Source organism: Chiroxiphia lanceolata, chromosome 2, assembly GCF_009829145.1.
Source record: "Chiroxiphia lanceolata isolate bChiLan1 chromosome 2, bChiLan1.pri, whole genome shotgun sequence".
NCBI classification, from domain to species: Eukaryota; Metazoa; Chordata; class Aves; order Passeriformes; family Pipridae; genus Chiroxiphia; species Chiroxiphia lanceolata.
This window is the reverse complement of record NC_045638.1, coordinates 98,947,070-98,960,944: the sequence shown is the minus strand read 5'-3', so window position 1 is coordinate 98,960,944 and position 13,875 is coordinate 98,947,070. Positions and strand designations below refer to the sequence as shown.

The following is a 13,875-nucleotide window of genomic DNA, read 5'->3' as shown; positions in this document are numbered from 1 at the left end:
AAAATAGGTGAGCTAAATGGGATGTAAGTTTCTGGTGTTTGTTTATGATTTTGAAGATGACAGTTACACATGCGAGTGTCTCATCTTCTGGAGTTCTGGAGTTCAGTTTTTAAAAGTGGCAAAAATATTGGGAGGTGACAAGATCCCATTATTATAAAAAATTTACATGCAATTTAAATGTCATTTCTAAATCACAGGGAGGTATAGGAGAGAGCTGCATTTTCATGTCAAAAACTGTTTTAGTAGTTTTGGTTGCCGACTCCTTTTAGGATTAAATTTCACTGATGAATATAACTATATCCAGAGAGAGAGAGACATAAAAGTGAATCAGATGTTACAGGACTTTTCAGTAGCACTTCAGGTAGAGAATTTTTCCAAGTCTTTTTCAGGCATTACAGTCTCATGCATATACATCCAGTATTGCATGAGATTGGATTTTCTGTTTCTAATCGTAGACGTTTGCTTATCTCATCTAGAAATAAAGTGATGAGTCTTTCCTGTGAAACAAATTAGCATGATCACAGGCCTATAGAATCTGGAAATGTTAATTACATGCTGCATCTATTTTATATTAACAGCTGTGTTGCATGGAGATTTTTGGTATTAGTGTTTGGGTGGTGTATTTTAGTGATGCATTGCCATGTAAAAGTTTTCTCTCCTTCCTCTGAGAAATGTAACTAATACAGGAGTAAAGTCAAAGTTCAGGGAAGGGGGGAGGGCTTTGTAAGTTTTGATAATATTAAGAGAGGTTGCATACAAATTTGGATTTGAATTTAGATATGAAATAGGAGAAAGCATTTGCTTGTCACATGATAGAAAAGTGCTGTCCTCCTCAGTTGGGAGCAGGAGGGCATGAGACAGAGCTGATTTGAGGAAAAACTGTAACCACACAAGGAGGGGATTGCTGGAAGCGGGAAAAAGTACTTCATCTGTGCTTGGGTATGGAGGCAAATAAATTTGGCTGAGATGCTTAAGATGATGATGTATCCTGTCATGTGATCTGGAAAGCTCATATGATTTTGAGGAGCAGCCAAGGTAAGTAAAAAAGTGTCTCTGTTTTCAGTGCACTCTGAACTACAGTGCATAGTTTTTTAGCTAAGTGTTTTGACTGGGTTCTCTGTAATTGCATTATTCCCTACAATTCCAACACTTTTGTTATGAGCTGGGAGTGCCTTGGGCAGTTGCCTTTCCTTTGGTGGCCTCTTGTTTCCAAAAGAGGGATTGTGTAGCAGTTTTTGTTTGCTCTGGGTCCTTCTTTTTCCTCAGGTTATGGGAAGCCAGACAGAGGAAGAATGGGGCTTGTTTTGCTTTTGCTCACATCCATGAGTGCATGAAAAATGTTTTCTCCCTTTCCCCATGTAGCTGCCTAGGAGAGGAAGAGGACAGTAGGGCTGATTCTGGTCCAGTACAAGTGGAACCAATATGACATCAAATGATAATTGCCATAGGTAAAGATATCAAAATAGCTCATACCCCAGAAAGCTTGTATTTCAGAGAGCTCTAACTAAAAGATCTGTGCATCTACTGAGTATGTACTGTGTACTCTGCGGGCAGATGTACAGCATGAAAGAAGATGAAAAAAAGGCCATTTGGTTGCACTCCTGCTCAATTACAGCCATTGTCACTTTGCATTGAAGTGCCTAAAATGATCCCTTTCAAACCAAAACAATTGGAAAAGCTTGTGAAAAAACGAAGTTTTCCACTGTGTCAAACCCAGCTACCTAAAGTTATTTGCCTTTTTCCCCATGACAATTCCTGTCTGTAATGAGAAACTGTTCCATTAACAGCTCTGTTAACTCAGTTATAATACTGGAGGATTCAAGGTTTAAGATTAGATTAAAAGTTCTTGAGATTTCTCGGGTAATTTATATGAATCCTTGGGCTTTCTCAGGACTGTATTATTAGTGACAATGGACCTGGAAACACTGGATAAAGAAATGTGTCCAGAAAAATTATAATGGTTAAATGAAAAAAGGAAGAAAATAGTATCTGCCCATAGCCCCAGTGGTCATAAGGAGTTCATGTGTGGGGAGAGTGCGCGGAACCCCTGTCCTGCCTCTGAGGTAAAACGTGGCACTTATTTGGCAGTGCGGGGAGAGGCTTCACAACAGCTCAGGACAATAACGACATCTGCAGTTAATAACACTCCTCCCCGCACTGGGTGTGCCGAGGAATCTGCCGTGCTGGCAGAGGACGACGGGGCCGTGTCCCCAGCGCTGGGCGGAAGGAGCGGCTGGTGCCACTTCATCCTGGTGGGTGGCAGGGAGTGCTCCCAAGCTGTGCCACTCGATGACAGCCGCAGCTTGGGGTGGCTTTTGCTGGCCTGCGTGGTGCCATCCAAATGTGGGGCACCCAGAAATTGAAATTAAAATCACTAATAAAAGAATAATCAGTGAGTCATCATCCACACCTTACACCACTGCTTGTAGTCAAATTTCCGTGTTTTAAGCTTGTTGTTGACATGAGACCCAGCAACGATCTTAGAAAGCCTTTGAGCAGGCTTTCTTCTTGCACTGTCATTTCTGGCTTTGCAGTTATTAATAAAAAAAAGGCATTGATCCTGAATGAAGTTGATGAGCTAATAAGTAAAACTATGGATAAGATTTTATCTCTGCATGTTTTTGTTACTGATAAAATGAATTAACTACAAGAACTGCTTAACAGATGTATAAACTGTAATTGTGCCAATGGGTTTTAGGCTGTAGCTTGAGGAATTTATCATTCAGAATTCTAGGTTCATAACTTCACCTCAGGCAACCAGTGGAAAGCCAAATCTGAATTGAAGAGGTCAAGAGTTGCTTTTCAAATGGAGGTAAGAAAATGAGAAGGCAAGGCACAAGCCTGCTGGGCATTTTCATTTTTTTTTTGTTTTTGGGGGGTTTTGATTGAAATGGAATGTCTCACACAGTGTAAGTAAATAGGTTAAGTTTTTTAATTTGGGATTTGCCCTGAAATGTACTGGTTTTGTCAGCAGTTCTCATATCTACCTAACAGGTGATAGTGATCATGTCATAAAAATAAATGAAGCATGAATGTGTGAAGTGTAATTTTAAGTGTTCTCAGCTGTTGAAAGATTATTGTCCATAATTACTTCAATTTGATAATGCTGAGTTCTGGGCAAAATATGTTCTTTTTCTACAGTGGGGATATAATTTGAGAGTTTCAAGAGCATACCAGAGTTAATTGAGTTGTCCCTATTTTGGATCCTGGGTGCAAGAGGTGGAGCAGTAGCTCTTAAGCAAGGAGACCTCTACAGAGGTCACCTGAGCTGTGGATTTGTTCTGCACTCTCTCAGTCAGTAACGATTTCATAAAATTCCTAACAACTGTAACACCATCAACATGATGGCAGGTTTTCCTCCACCAAATGTTACTCAAAAATTGTCTGGAGGGAGATACAAGCAGGCAGAGCATGATTTCCAAGAAAACGATGGAAAAGGCAAATCTAATAATAGCATTTCCTTGGGAAAACAGCTTCCTTGTACCCCTCCCTCTCTGTTTGTACCAACAAATTAATTCATCACTAGAGGGGTTTTTTAAACTGTCCTTTATGAAAGAGGATTCAATTGGTATGTAGTGGGACCCAGTCAATATGAACTGCTGGGCACCTCTGGCAGACTGATAAATCAGAGAAGTCACTGGGGGTGGACGCTGACAGAAAAATAAGCATCTGAAGTGCACAGATATGTGTTAAGGAAAAAGATCAGCTGTACCAACAAGAGATTTGCTATACCAATATATTTTGGAGTCTCTGCTAGGATGACAGAAAGCAAAACAGCATCATCTACAGGTGGGAATATGGGAGGATATCTTTAATTAACTTATTAGAGGGCTGAAAAATATTCGTGGCATTATTTAATGCACTAGCCATACACATGTCTCATAAAAAGTCAAATTTGGAAATATGCACAAGTATTTAAAATGGTGATGTAGTTATTTTTCAAGTTCTCTTTGAGGTCTACTCAGAACTCATTCTTGCAGGCAGCTTTATTAGCTGGATGTCATGTGGCTGTCTCCTTACTGTGTGAGTTTAAAATATGATACAGATGCAAAGAAATTAAAATTTTTGAAATAGTGAATAACAGTTTCAGTCTCTTGATACTGACAAATTTAGTATCTGTCACTGTTTGGACTGGGAATGCTGCCAGTGGAGGTCTAGTTTCATGAGAGAAGTTTGTTTAAATAATCAGCATTCATTTTTGTTTATTTACTTTATGCAGGAGACCAGTTCTCTGTGTGGTTTCATCTTCCTCTACTGTGTTGGAAAAAACGCTATAAAATATGCAGGGAACCATAAATTATTTTGCTGTGAAAACATAATTGAAATATCATTGGCTATAACTGCTATTAGTAACTGGAATTGTGTTAGGACTTAAAAGTTTTTTCCTTTACATCAAAGTTCTGGATTTAGACCCATTTAATTTTGGGAAACAAAGGTAACTGTCGAAGTAATAATGTATTGTGGTTTACTGTGATTACCCAAAAACTGGACTGGAAGACAGCTCTGAAAATTCTGGAAGTCTGTGGTGCTGAGGAGTGGTTTCTGTGTTTGGTGGGAACCAGCTGCCCTGTGGTGTATTACAGCTGTGTAATAGATGCTTATAAATACCCTCAGGAATGTAAAATAATGAGCTAGGCAGCAGCCATCTAATAACAGAAGGATTCTTAGGTAGGTATAAAAGAAGGAGTGCTAATAAAAAACAACCAGGACTTAGAAGCACTCATATATTAAAAAAAAAAAAAAATTCCTTTTGGAAGTGACAGCAGAGCTTACTTGGAGCCTCTTGTGTGTCCAGCTCCTGTCGTACATTGTCTGGGCAGGTTCTGAGACCTAATTATTCCAGCAGTATGCTGGACCTTGGCCCATCCAATTGTGGAAGCTGTCCTAGTTGCAAAATTGGGACCTAACGTTACATTGGAGATCTGGCTGCTGCTGGGAGAGAGAATGACCCCATCAGAAGTGTTACATATTCAAAGCCTTAGAAACTGTGAATGAGAGCAGGGGAGTGGAACTTGCTTTTCGAATGTGTTATACCTGAAGTTTGTCAATTTTGGAAAGCTGCTCTTCACTAGTGATTAATGAACTATTGTTAGTGTTTGAATCTCTAAAACAATTTTGTGTCTTGAATAATTTAGGATAGTGAGATTTATCCAGTAGGCTCAGACACAATACACTGTATGTGGTGCGTGCTCATTTATATGGTGCATATTGTGCCAGGTAAGTATTAAAACAGGATGCTGAGTAATTCTTTGAGGACGTATCATGAGGTCTTTTTACCCACTTGTCTGAAGGAACATGACTTCCCAGGATTACAGCTAGAAGGGTCTTTTGTGGGCTGAGAACTAGAAACCCTGTTCTGTCACTTTTTTACACTAATGAGGTTTTTGGGCTTTGTTGTTGCATGAAGCTGCAGCTGGGAAATCTCTTAAAGTGAGTTTTACTGAAAAATGCAAGCTTTTGCTCCCAGTGAACCAGACTTTTGGGGCAGGAGAGGACTAAGTTACCTTTTAATATAGATGGCTTAGCAACTTCTTTTAGGATTTAATATTTTTCCTCTGTTTTGTTCTTTTGTTCCAAAATCATCATTGTAAAACCTGAAGAAAAAAGCAGAGGCTTGTTTGGAGTACTTTGTGTCAATATCTGGGGACTGTTCTAATTCTTGTTCTGCTAATGTGTTCGTGTTACAGTGCTGTTTTTTCTGATATATTATTTTGTGTTCACAGAAGGAGCGAAAAAAAATCTTTGTTTTTAATTCCTGTGAATCAGGAATTTTCACTGCTGTATCATGAGATTGAACAATATATCACATACCAGTTCAAGACAGGTGCTGTTTCCATGTCTGAATATGCTCCTGTTTAAGATACTGTTACCTACTAGATTGCAGTGAACATAAATTACACGTTCCTGTTTCAGTTCCCATGCAAATTCTGTAGCTTAGTGATAAGGTCCTCTGTGGGGTGGAGCTTTGAGAAAGACTTCCTTGGACCTCAACTTACAGTGAGCCCCCTAAAGAACAGAAAGATTTCTCAGTTTTAAAAAAAAAAAATAAATAAATGGAGCAACATAAAAAGGAGAGAACTGAAGATGAAACAACTAAAGCCACAAATCCCACATGTTCCCTTGGTGTGGGTGTCAGCTTTGTGTCACCATGGGTCAGGCTTCAGTTTGGTTTTGAGGCTTGGGTTCAGTGCTGCCTGGGTTTTGCACCCTCTCTCCTTCAGGATTCAACTCTGCCACTCGTGCTGTGGTGGTGTCCCCCTGCTCCTCTCCCCATCTGTCATCTGTACACCACCTTCTGTTAGTCTCAAGGGTGGAACCTGAAATCTAGATAATCGTAGATAATTGTAAAAAAACCTTTGTTCTTAGTTTTTCTGTTCATTTTCTTTTTAGTGTATTTTGTATGACATTCCCACTGGGTTTAAAATCTTTTACTTGTACTGAGTTTTCCAGTGGTGTTTGTCCAGTTTTCATCTTGCCATTAAATTGAGCTTACTATGGTAGAGCAGAAGTGACTGTTAAAAGTCTGTCCCTTTGAAGTGTGAAGGAGTACAAAATATCGCTGGCCTTTTTGGTTTATTTGCATCAGACTTAATTACTTTCTTTATTGCCTCTTAGAGGTATGTGTGAAACTTGTGCCATTTGATCTTAAAACTACAAAAACACTCTCTGAAAGGTCATCAATTAAAATTCCCTCTGCTCTGTTCTCCTTGTAGCCATTCCTCATTTGCTCCTAATAATTGCTGTGAAAAGTTCTTTCTCTTGTCTCTTTAGTTCATGAAATGCAAAACTGATAGTTTTCCGTGATCTTGGCAGCTAAGGGAATGTTACTTTACTGTTGAAACAAGGTTTACTTTTTAAACTAGTCCATCTAATTTGATACTACAAACCTGCTTGCAGGTGGTCTGGCATTCATTTTCTGGAGACAAGTCTGCTTGTAATGTTGCAAGGATGTTTCAGTTTGAGGAGCAAAGGACTAAGCCATTTAGGATCCAATTCTGACTTTTTACTTGCAAAAGAAGAGTAATTATGACAAACTTCTTTGATTAGGCACTCCCGTGCCAGTAGAATTAACATGAAAAAGGGGAAAAAGCAGAAGCAGCATCAGGTTTTTTTCAGTAACTGGAAAATAGCCGTGGTCTAGTTGAAGACTAAACTAGCAACTCCTCTAGCAGTGCAGAGGTGTTGTGCTCATTGCAAGCAGAGACCAGGACCTGCTGTGGGTGGTTGCCGCATATCCCTACTGCCAAGAAACTCTTGGAGGCAGGGAACGACCCCTGTTGTAGTGTGGTAACTCATAAATAACCCTGGCATTTCCAAACTACAAATGAATTAGACATAAAGTAGGTGTTAATTGCAAACATACTGGGTAATACATATGTACAATTTATTTAAAATACTTTTTAACATACATATAAAAACCCCTCACTATTTATACAGTCTAAGTTCTAGCAACATATACAAATACTGAGCAACTACAATACATGCTGAGGTAAGAACATACATTCTGGGAGAATACTCAAGCCAAACAAGACTGAAATACATTTTATATCCATACATCTTCACATGTAAGAGAGACCCATGAAATGTACCTTTGCTTTATTGTACACAGGTGAATTCTAGTCTTAAGTGTGTCATGCAACTTAGATTTGGAAATTAATGTTTGTAGCATACATTTTAAACCCAACTGTTACATATTCAAACTTACCTTTTTAGCCCTACCTAGCAGGTAACATGTTTGAAGTCTGAAGCAGGGAGCAAAGCTTGGGACCAAATTCTTTCAGGAAAGGGGCTTAAATTCTTAAAAACATCCATTTCTGTAACAGCTAATGCTGCTCAGATAATGAACCTGCATTATGGTTGCTTAAAAAATAACCCACTGTAAAGAAACTGTAATTCTTACACCACCTTAGCCTGCACTATCCATGGTTCTACCACACCTGGCCTGCAGTAAAAATTAAATCCAGGTGTGTTATTCTTACTGACTTGAACACATCCATTTATTTTTATGGTAATTTTCCAAGCCTAAACTGGTACACGTTGAGAATGGAGAGGATCCTTAACTTGGGTTGATTAAGTATGTATTGTCACATCTTCATGGAAACTACTAACTTCCCACTCCTTTCAAATAAAATTAGTTCAGATAATTTTGAAGTCATAGTTGCTGATGATAGGTAAGAACACTTATCTCTTTAAGCAGAACTACAAAGACTGCAGACTAGCTTTGTCAGGCAGAAGAAGTTGCAATAACATCAAAAGTACAATTATAGGCAAGAATTTGTTTTTCACAAATGGGTCTTATATTACATTCACATTTAGGCTTAGACACCCAACTCTAAAAAAAATAATTTAAAAAAAAACATTCTCAATGAATGAGAATTAATTATCAGAAGTTGTAGAATTGGGCTTTAAGGTAGCACAGAATATGTTCAACATCTTTGATGGTGACATGGATTGAAGTGCACCCTCAGCAAGTTTGCTGCCAACACCAGGCTGTGTGGTGCAGTCAACATGCTGGAGGGAAGGGATGCCATCCAGAGGGACCTTGGCAGGCTTGAGAGGTGGGACCTCATGAAGTTCAACAAAGCAATGTCCTACACCTGGGTTGAGGCATTCCCAAGCACATCTAAAGGTTAGGCAGAGAAGGGATTGGGAGCAGCCCTGACTGTAAGGACCTGGGGGTGATGGTTGATGAAAAACTCAACATGAGCTGGCAGTGTTTGCTCACAGCCCAGAAATTCAAACACAGCCTGGGCTGCATCAAAGGATCATGGCCAGCAAGTTGAGGGAGGTGATTCTCTCTCTCTGCTCTGCTCTTGTAAGATCCTGCCTGGAATACTGTGTCCAGTTCTGGTGCTCCCAACATAAGAAGGACATGGACCTGTTGGAGCAAGTCCAGAAATATCTAGAAAGTTGATCGGGGGACTGGAGCACCTCCCCTATGAAGACACGTTGAGAAATTGGGGCTGTTCAGCCTGGAGAAGAGGAGATTGTGTGGAGACCTCATAGCACCTTCCAGTATCTGAATGGGGCCTACAGGGATGCTGGAGAGGGACTCTTCGTCAGGAACTGTAGTGACAGGACAAGGAGCAATGGGTACAAATTGAAAGAGAGGAAATTTAGGTTAGATATTAGGAAGAAATTCTTTACTGTGAGGGTATTCAAGCACTGGAACAGGTTGCCCAAAGAAGTTGTGGCTGCCCCATCCCTGGAAGCGTTTAAGGCCACGTTGGATGGGGCTTTGAGCAACCTGGTCTAGTGGGAGGTGGCCAGGGCAGGGGCATTGGAATGAGATGATCTTTAAGGTCCCTTCCAACCCAGGCCACTCTGTGTTTCTAAATAATAACTTATTTTAGATGTTGAACAGGCCACAAGTAATTTTTGTTACAGGGTTTATATACAGCCCCTCTGCAAACAATTTTTCAAGTGGTAAGTGAGGATACCATACTGGTATTAAGGCATGGTGGCAGCCACTCTTGAACAGTATTTTACTTTTGATTTAATGTTCTCCACCTTATTTAAGGACCTGGGTAGTAAACAAGGCTTTGAATTACATCACAAAAATAAACAGTAACCACTGAAGTCCATAAAAGGGGGCTACTGTCTAGGTAGGGAGTCTCACATGTATGAATTAATTCAGCATCCTCCCACCACTGCTGTTAGGAAAAAAATAAAGCATTTTTATTGGGGGGGGGGGGTTTCCCCCTACTACTTAGGTAAGAAAGCTGTGCTTTTTCTTTTTTAACAAGATAAAAAATGGCAAACATGGCATTCAAACTGTTTTCATTTTGTGATTACCTAGCTAAAACTAGTCTACATTACTTCAAGAGAAGACTTACTGCAATGTTTTCATAGTAGAGAACACTGGAACATTCAAAGGATACAAATTCCATTAAATACATCTGAAATGGACACTCTTTGGAACAGTACTGGTTCTTTTGCAAAGGTTTTGGAATCCTGTATACTTTTAATAAGAACAATCACAAGAAAAACTCTTAAGGCTAAAGTTTGTCAGTTGTGCTAAAACATACCATATGTGCTAAATGCATGTGTAACACAAACTGTGCACCATTAGAATATTTGTGTGCTTCCTTAAGCACTCACAAAAGTATATACAGATCTTTCTTTGTATAAGCTCACACCTGAGCACACAACAACAGACACTTCGGGGGGAGGGCAGGGCAGGGCCTTTCTGAATTCAGTCACCTCCAACACCTGGATGCTTCCTGCACACTGACCATTAGGGAAGTCTGACTTGGAAGCAGATGCTATTCAGAGTAGCTTTCACTCAGGAGGGAAAAATGAAAAATCAGTTGTCGTGTAGTTTCCTTGTGTGAATTTGTGCCTCCTGGATCCCTGGGAAGGAAAAAGACTGAGTGGCTTAAGGAGACGAAACAGAAAGACACAGAGACAGCAGCTTCTAGTTTTGGAAGGCTAACCAAAAAGGAAGGAACCTTCAGAGGAACAGACAGCTGATGATTCCTCATCCTGTGAACAAAAGCTGCAATAATGTAATTCAGAAACAAAACTATTTTATGTCTTAAAGTTAACAGGATTTTTGCCATCAGTCCTGACAGTAGTTGGTAAAGTCCAAAATTGTGCAGATATTTGATAAGAAAAAAGGGATTTTAGAAGCCGCAGTGCCTACATATAGATCTTAGGAAGTTAGGAGCTTTGGGGTTTGGGGTGGGGTTTTTTCCCCCCCAAAAAATAGTACCATTAGGAAGAAAGGACTGGCTTTAGTACTTTAAACTGTTTCTCCCCATTTATCATTCACATCTAGGAATTACTGAAGCTAATCATGAAGAGTTCTTCTCTCATGTCTGACAGACAATTGTACAGTAGTAATAAAAAAGTCCACGATTTTGCAGGAGACAAGCTGTTAATTGTACGTACAGCTTTAGGAGAGGCAGAATTTCCGTCTTCCCAGACCTCCAATACCACATCTTTTGGTTCAACATTGTATTATTTAAGACTAACAATATCAAAACAATGGAATTAAAAAAAAAAAATGGAACTGTCAGCTTTATGGAACTGGCTTTTAAAAACAAGCCATCATTCTGTCTTACTCATGAGCTAACTGAGTTCCTCCTTGCTCCCAGTGGAATGGGCCACGCTCTGTGGTACCTGGTACACCAGTTCGTCGGCGCTGCCTGGCCCCGGCTGCCCCTTTGGTATGTCGTACAGTGCCTGTGCTGATGAGGCACTGTCTGTCCTAGATAACAGTTTACTGCAAGTTCCAACCAGTGGAGGAGCTTGATTCCCTGCAGCTTTGAAGGTGGAAATGGAAGGAACGCCAAGAGGTGTGCTGGGATGGCTGGACATGTCCATGATTATGGGAGTTGCGTACTCTGGTCCAGTTATAGGCAGTGGTTCGGCGTAGGCGTGGTAAACTTCTTGTATGGGTGAATTGTAAGGGTCCAGATCAGCATAACTTGCTTCTTTTCCTTCCTCTGGTTTGAAGGTTGATCTCTGATGAAGTGTGCCGACAATTCCCCCTACCAGGGGCTGAGCATACTCTGTGTTGCAAGCCCCAACAAAACAAAATAAAACCATACTTACTGGAATGGTTTTTACAGCACCATCACATTAAATACAACTTGTCAATATTTCACAGAGATTATTATTATCCCAGATCAAACCAGCAGTCCGTCTCTGTCCACCAGTGCCAACCGCTTTGGAAAAGGATTCCTCTCCCCCCAATAGTTAAAGCCACTGGGACAGCCACAACATCCCCATTTCTCAGGTTTGTACTTTCCTGGTGAGCTGAAACTTCCCATGCTGCAAATCTGCCTGAAAACAAAGCTTATTGAAATGTTCTTCCCTGCAAAATTAGATTTAAATGAAATTATCCTGCCTATCTTTGAATAACAATGGTCTTTGGGGTGGAGGGTTTGTTCTCTGAGGGAGGAAGCCTGCATGTGGTCAACTGAGATGTTTTAGCTCAACAGATAATCCAAATTACAAAAGCTGGAGGTGAGAAAACTGGCTTGCTGAGTAAAAACAGACAAGCAGCCAAAAACAGAAAAGCAGTTCTGCCTGCAGTGAAGCTGTAATTCTGCATATCTGCCTAACTCTGCCATCAGCTTGTAAGCACAGAGCCAAAGGAACAGTCAGTCATCTTCCTCTCATACCTGGACCACCAGGAAAAGATGTGCCATTACCAGTAACTCCTCCTTTTCCACAGCACAAGGATGATTGTGAGTGTAGGGAACCGTGTGCCACATTTCAGATTTGTGCATAAAGAGACTGTGATGACATTATTTCCAGTGCATGAAAATATAACCAGTTCTTCAACCCTTGGGGTTCTTGGGGTTTAAGAACAAGTACAAGTAAAGAAATTTTCAATTACTGCATTGACTTAGGCAAGTGTTTATCTACAGCACATCAAGTCAATACATACTTTTATGATACTCAAAGATCTCAAAAAGTCTGCATTTTAAGAAATGTGCTTACCCAGAGAACTATTCATTTCTCCTCTGTTCCCCCCAAAAAACAGGAAAAAACTAAAAGTAGCCTAATTCCTGACATTTTTTAGCATGTGATATATATGTTACACGGCCCACAAAAACAGTGAAATGTACCTGCAGACTCTGTTTGCAACATTGTTGGGACTTCTCTTGGTCTTAGGTGACTAATTTCACTGCTGCTGTAGCGTACAGGAGTTTCTTCATGTTCTGCTGATTTGGTCGGGAGGAATTGTTTCATTCCTTTCCACCATCCTTCACATGGATTAAAAAACAAACAAACCACCCAAGACTATATATATATACATATATATACATATATATATATATAGTGTTTTAAGCTACTTAAAATATTTTTGCACCACAGCCTGTATTTTGTAGTAGCAGGTAAATAACTCAATTATCAGTATTTGCGTGTCCCCAAAGTTACAAGGTATTTTAATATTTTCCGGCAGACTGAAGAGGCAGAGGTGACAACATGACTCTCACCCAGTCAACCTTCTGAATGCTGAGTAAAGGATTTCATAAAACCTTTTTGTTACCTGCACGATCCCAGTAAGGTAGATCATATGTGCCCTCAGTTTTTTTCTTGCTGGGGAAAAAAAAAAAAAAGAAAAAGGGGTATTTTAGTTACTCTGCTTATCAAAAGATGCATTAATTAATGCTCATCAACTATCACCTTGGCTGTTACTGGTCCTCAAATTTAATGTATAAGCACAGTAACCTGGCTTGCCATCACCAGTCTGCTGCTACTGAAGAAACCAGGCCTTAGTAAAAGCACTTCTAATGAAAACAATTACAAAAAGCTGGTTTTGCTGTCCTTACTATTCAAGTGAATGTTTTCTCAGAGAGAATACAATTCCTTCCACAAGTGCAGACCACACAGTCCCCACAGTGACACAGGCAGCATTTCATTCCCACCCACCAGACTGACACTCATTTAAAGCACTTCCATTCACTTACCGGTTCCTCCAATGCCACGCACAAACTGAGATAAGAATCAGAGTAGTGAAGACCATCACCAGCACTGGAACCAGAACTGCTGCCAATGCCACATCTGAAAACCATTAAATTAACTGGTGTCAGACAGAAGAGCTTCTCATAAATCACGAAAATTACTTGGGTAAAGCACACAGTTTCCACATGTAGTGTCCATCACACCAGACTCCCCCAGCTAAGTTACCCTGCTGGATGCTCCCACAGTGTAAATTTCAATTAACATCTGGCTCTTCTACACACAGGCACAGCTGGTGTTTTTACAAGGTTTTTCATCAAAATCAACCAACTTGCTTTAGTATAAGACTTTTCTGTTAGAACATGTGTTTTATTATTTACACACAAAATCCATTAGTGTAACCACTTAAGTTTGAACTCCTATAAAAAGTAAATACCACAGTACCTTAACAGTTAA

General features: G+C 40.0%; 1 protein-coding gene across 1 annotated transcript in view; it reads right to left on the bottom strand.

Annotated features, from left to right (window-relative positions):
* Positions 1-9,656: 9,656 nt before the first annotated feature.
* The window catches only part of DCBLD2 (discoidin, CUB and LCCL domain containing 2), a 39,619-nt gene continuing 35,400 nt past the window's right edge, over positions 9,657-13,875 (bottom strand). The window contains exons 12-15 of the mRNA XM_032680352.1: positions 13,428-13,521; positions 13,007-13,056; positions 12,582-12,719; positions 9,657-11,516 (exon numbers count right to left, since the gene is read on the bottom strand). Of these exons, the coding sequence (XP_032536243.1) occupies positions 11,074-11,516; positions 12,582-12,719; positions 13,007-13,056; positions 13,428-13,521 (725 nt within the window). The 3' untranslated portion in view covers positions 9,657-11,073. The remainder of the gene's footprint in view (positions 11,517-12,581; positions 12,720-13,006; positions 13,057-13,427; positions 13,522-13,875) is intronic.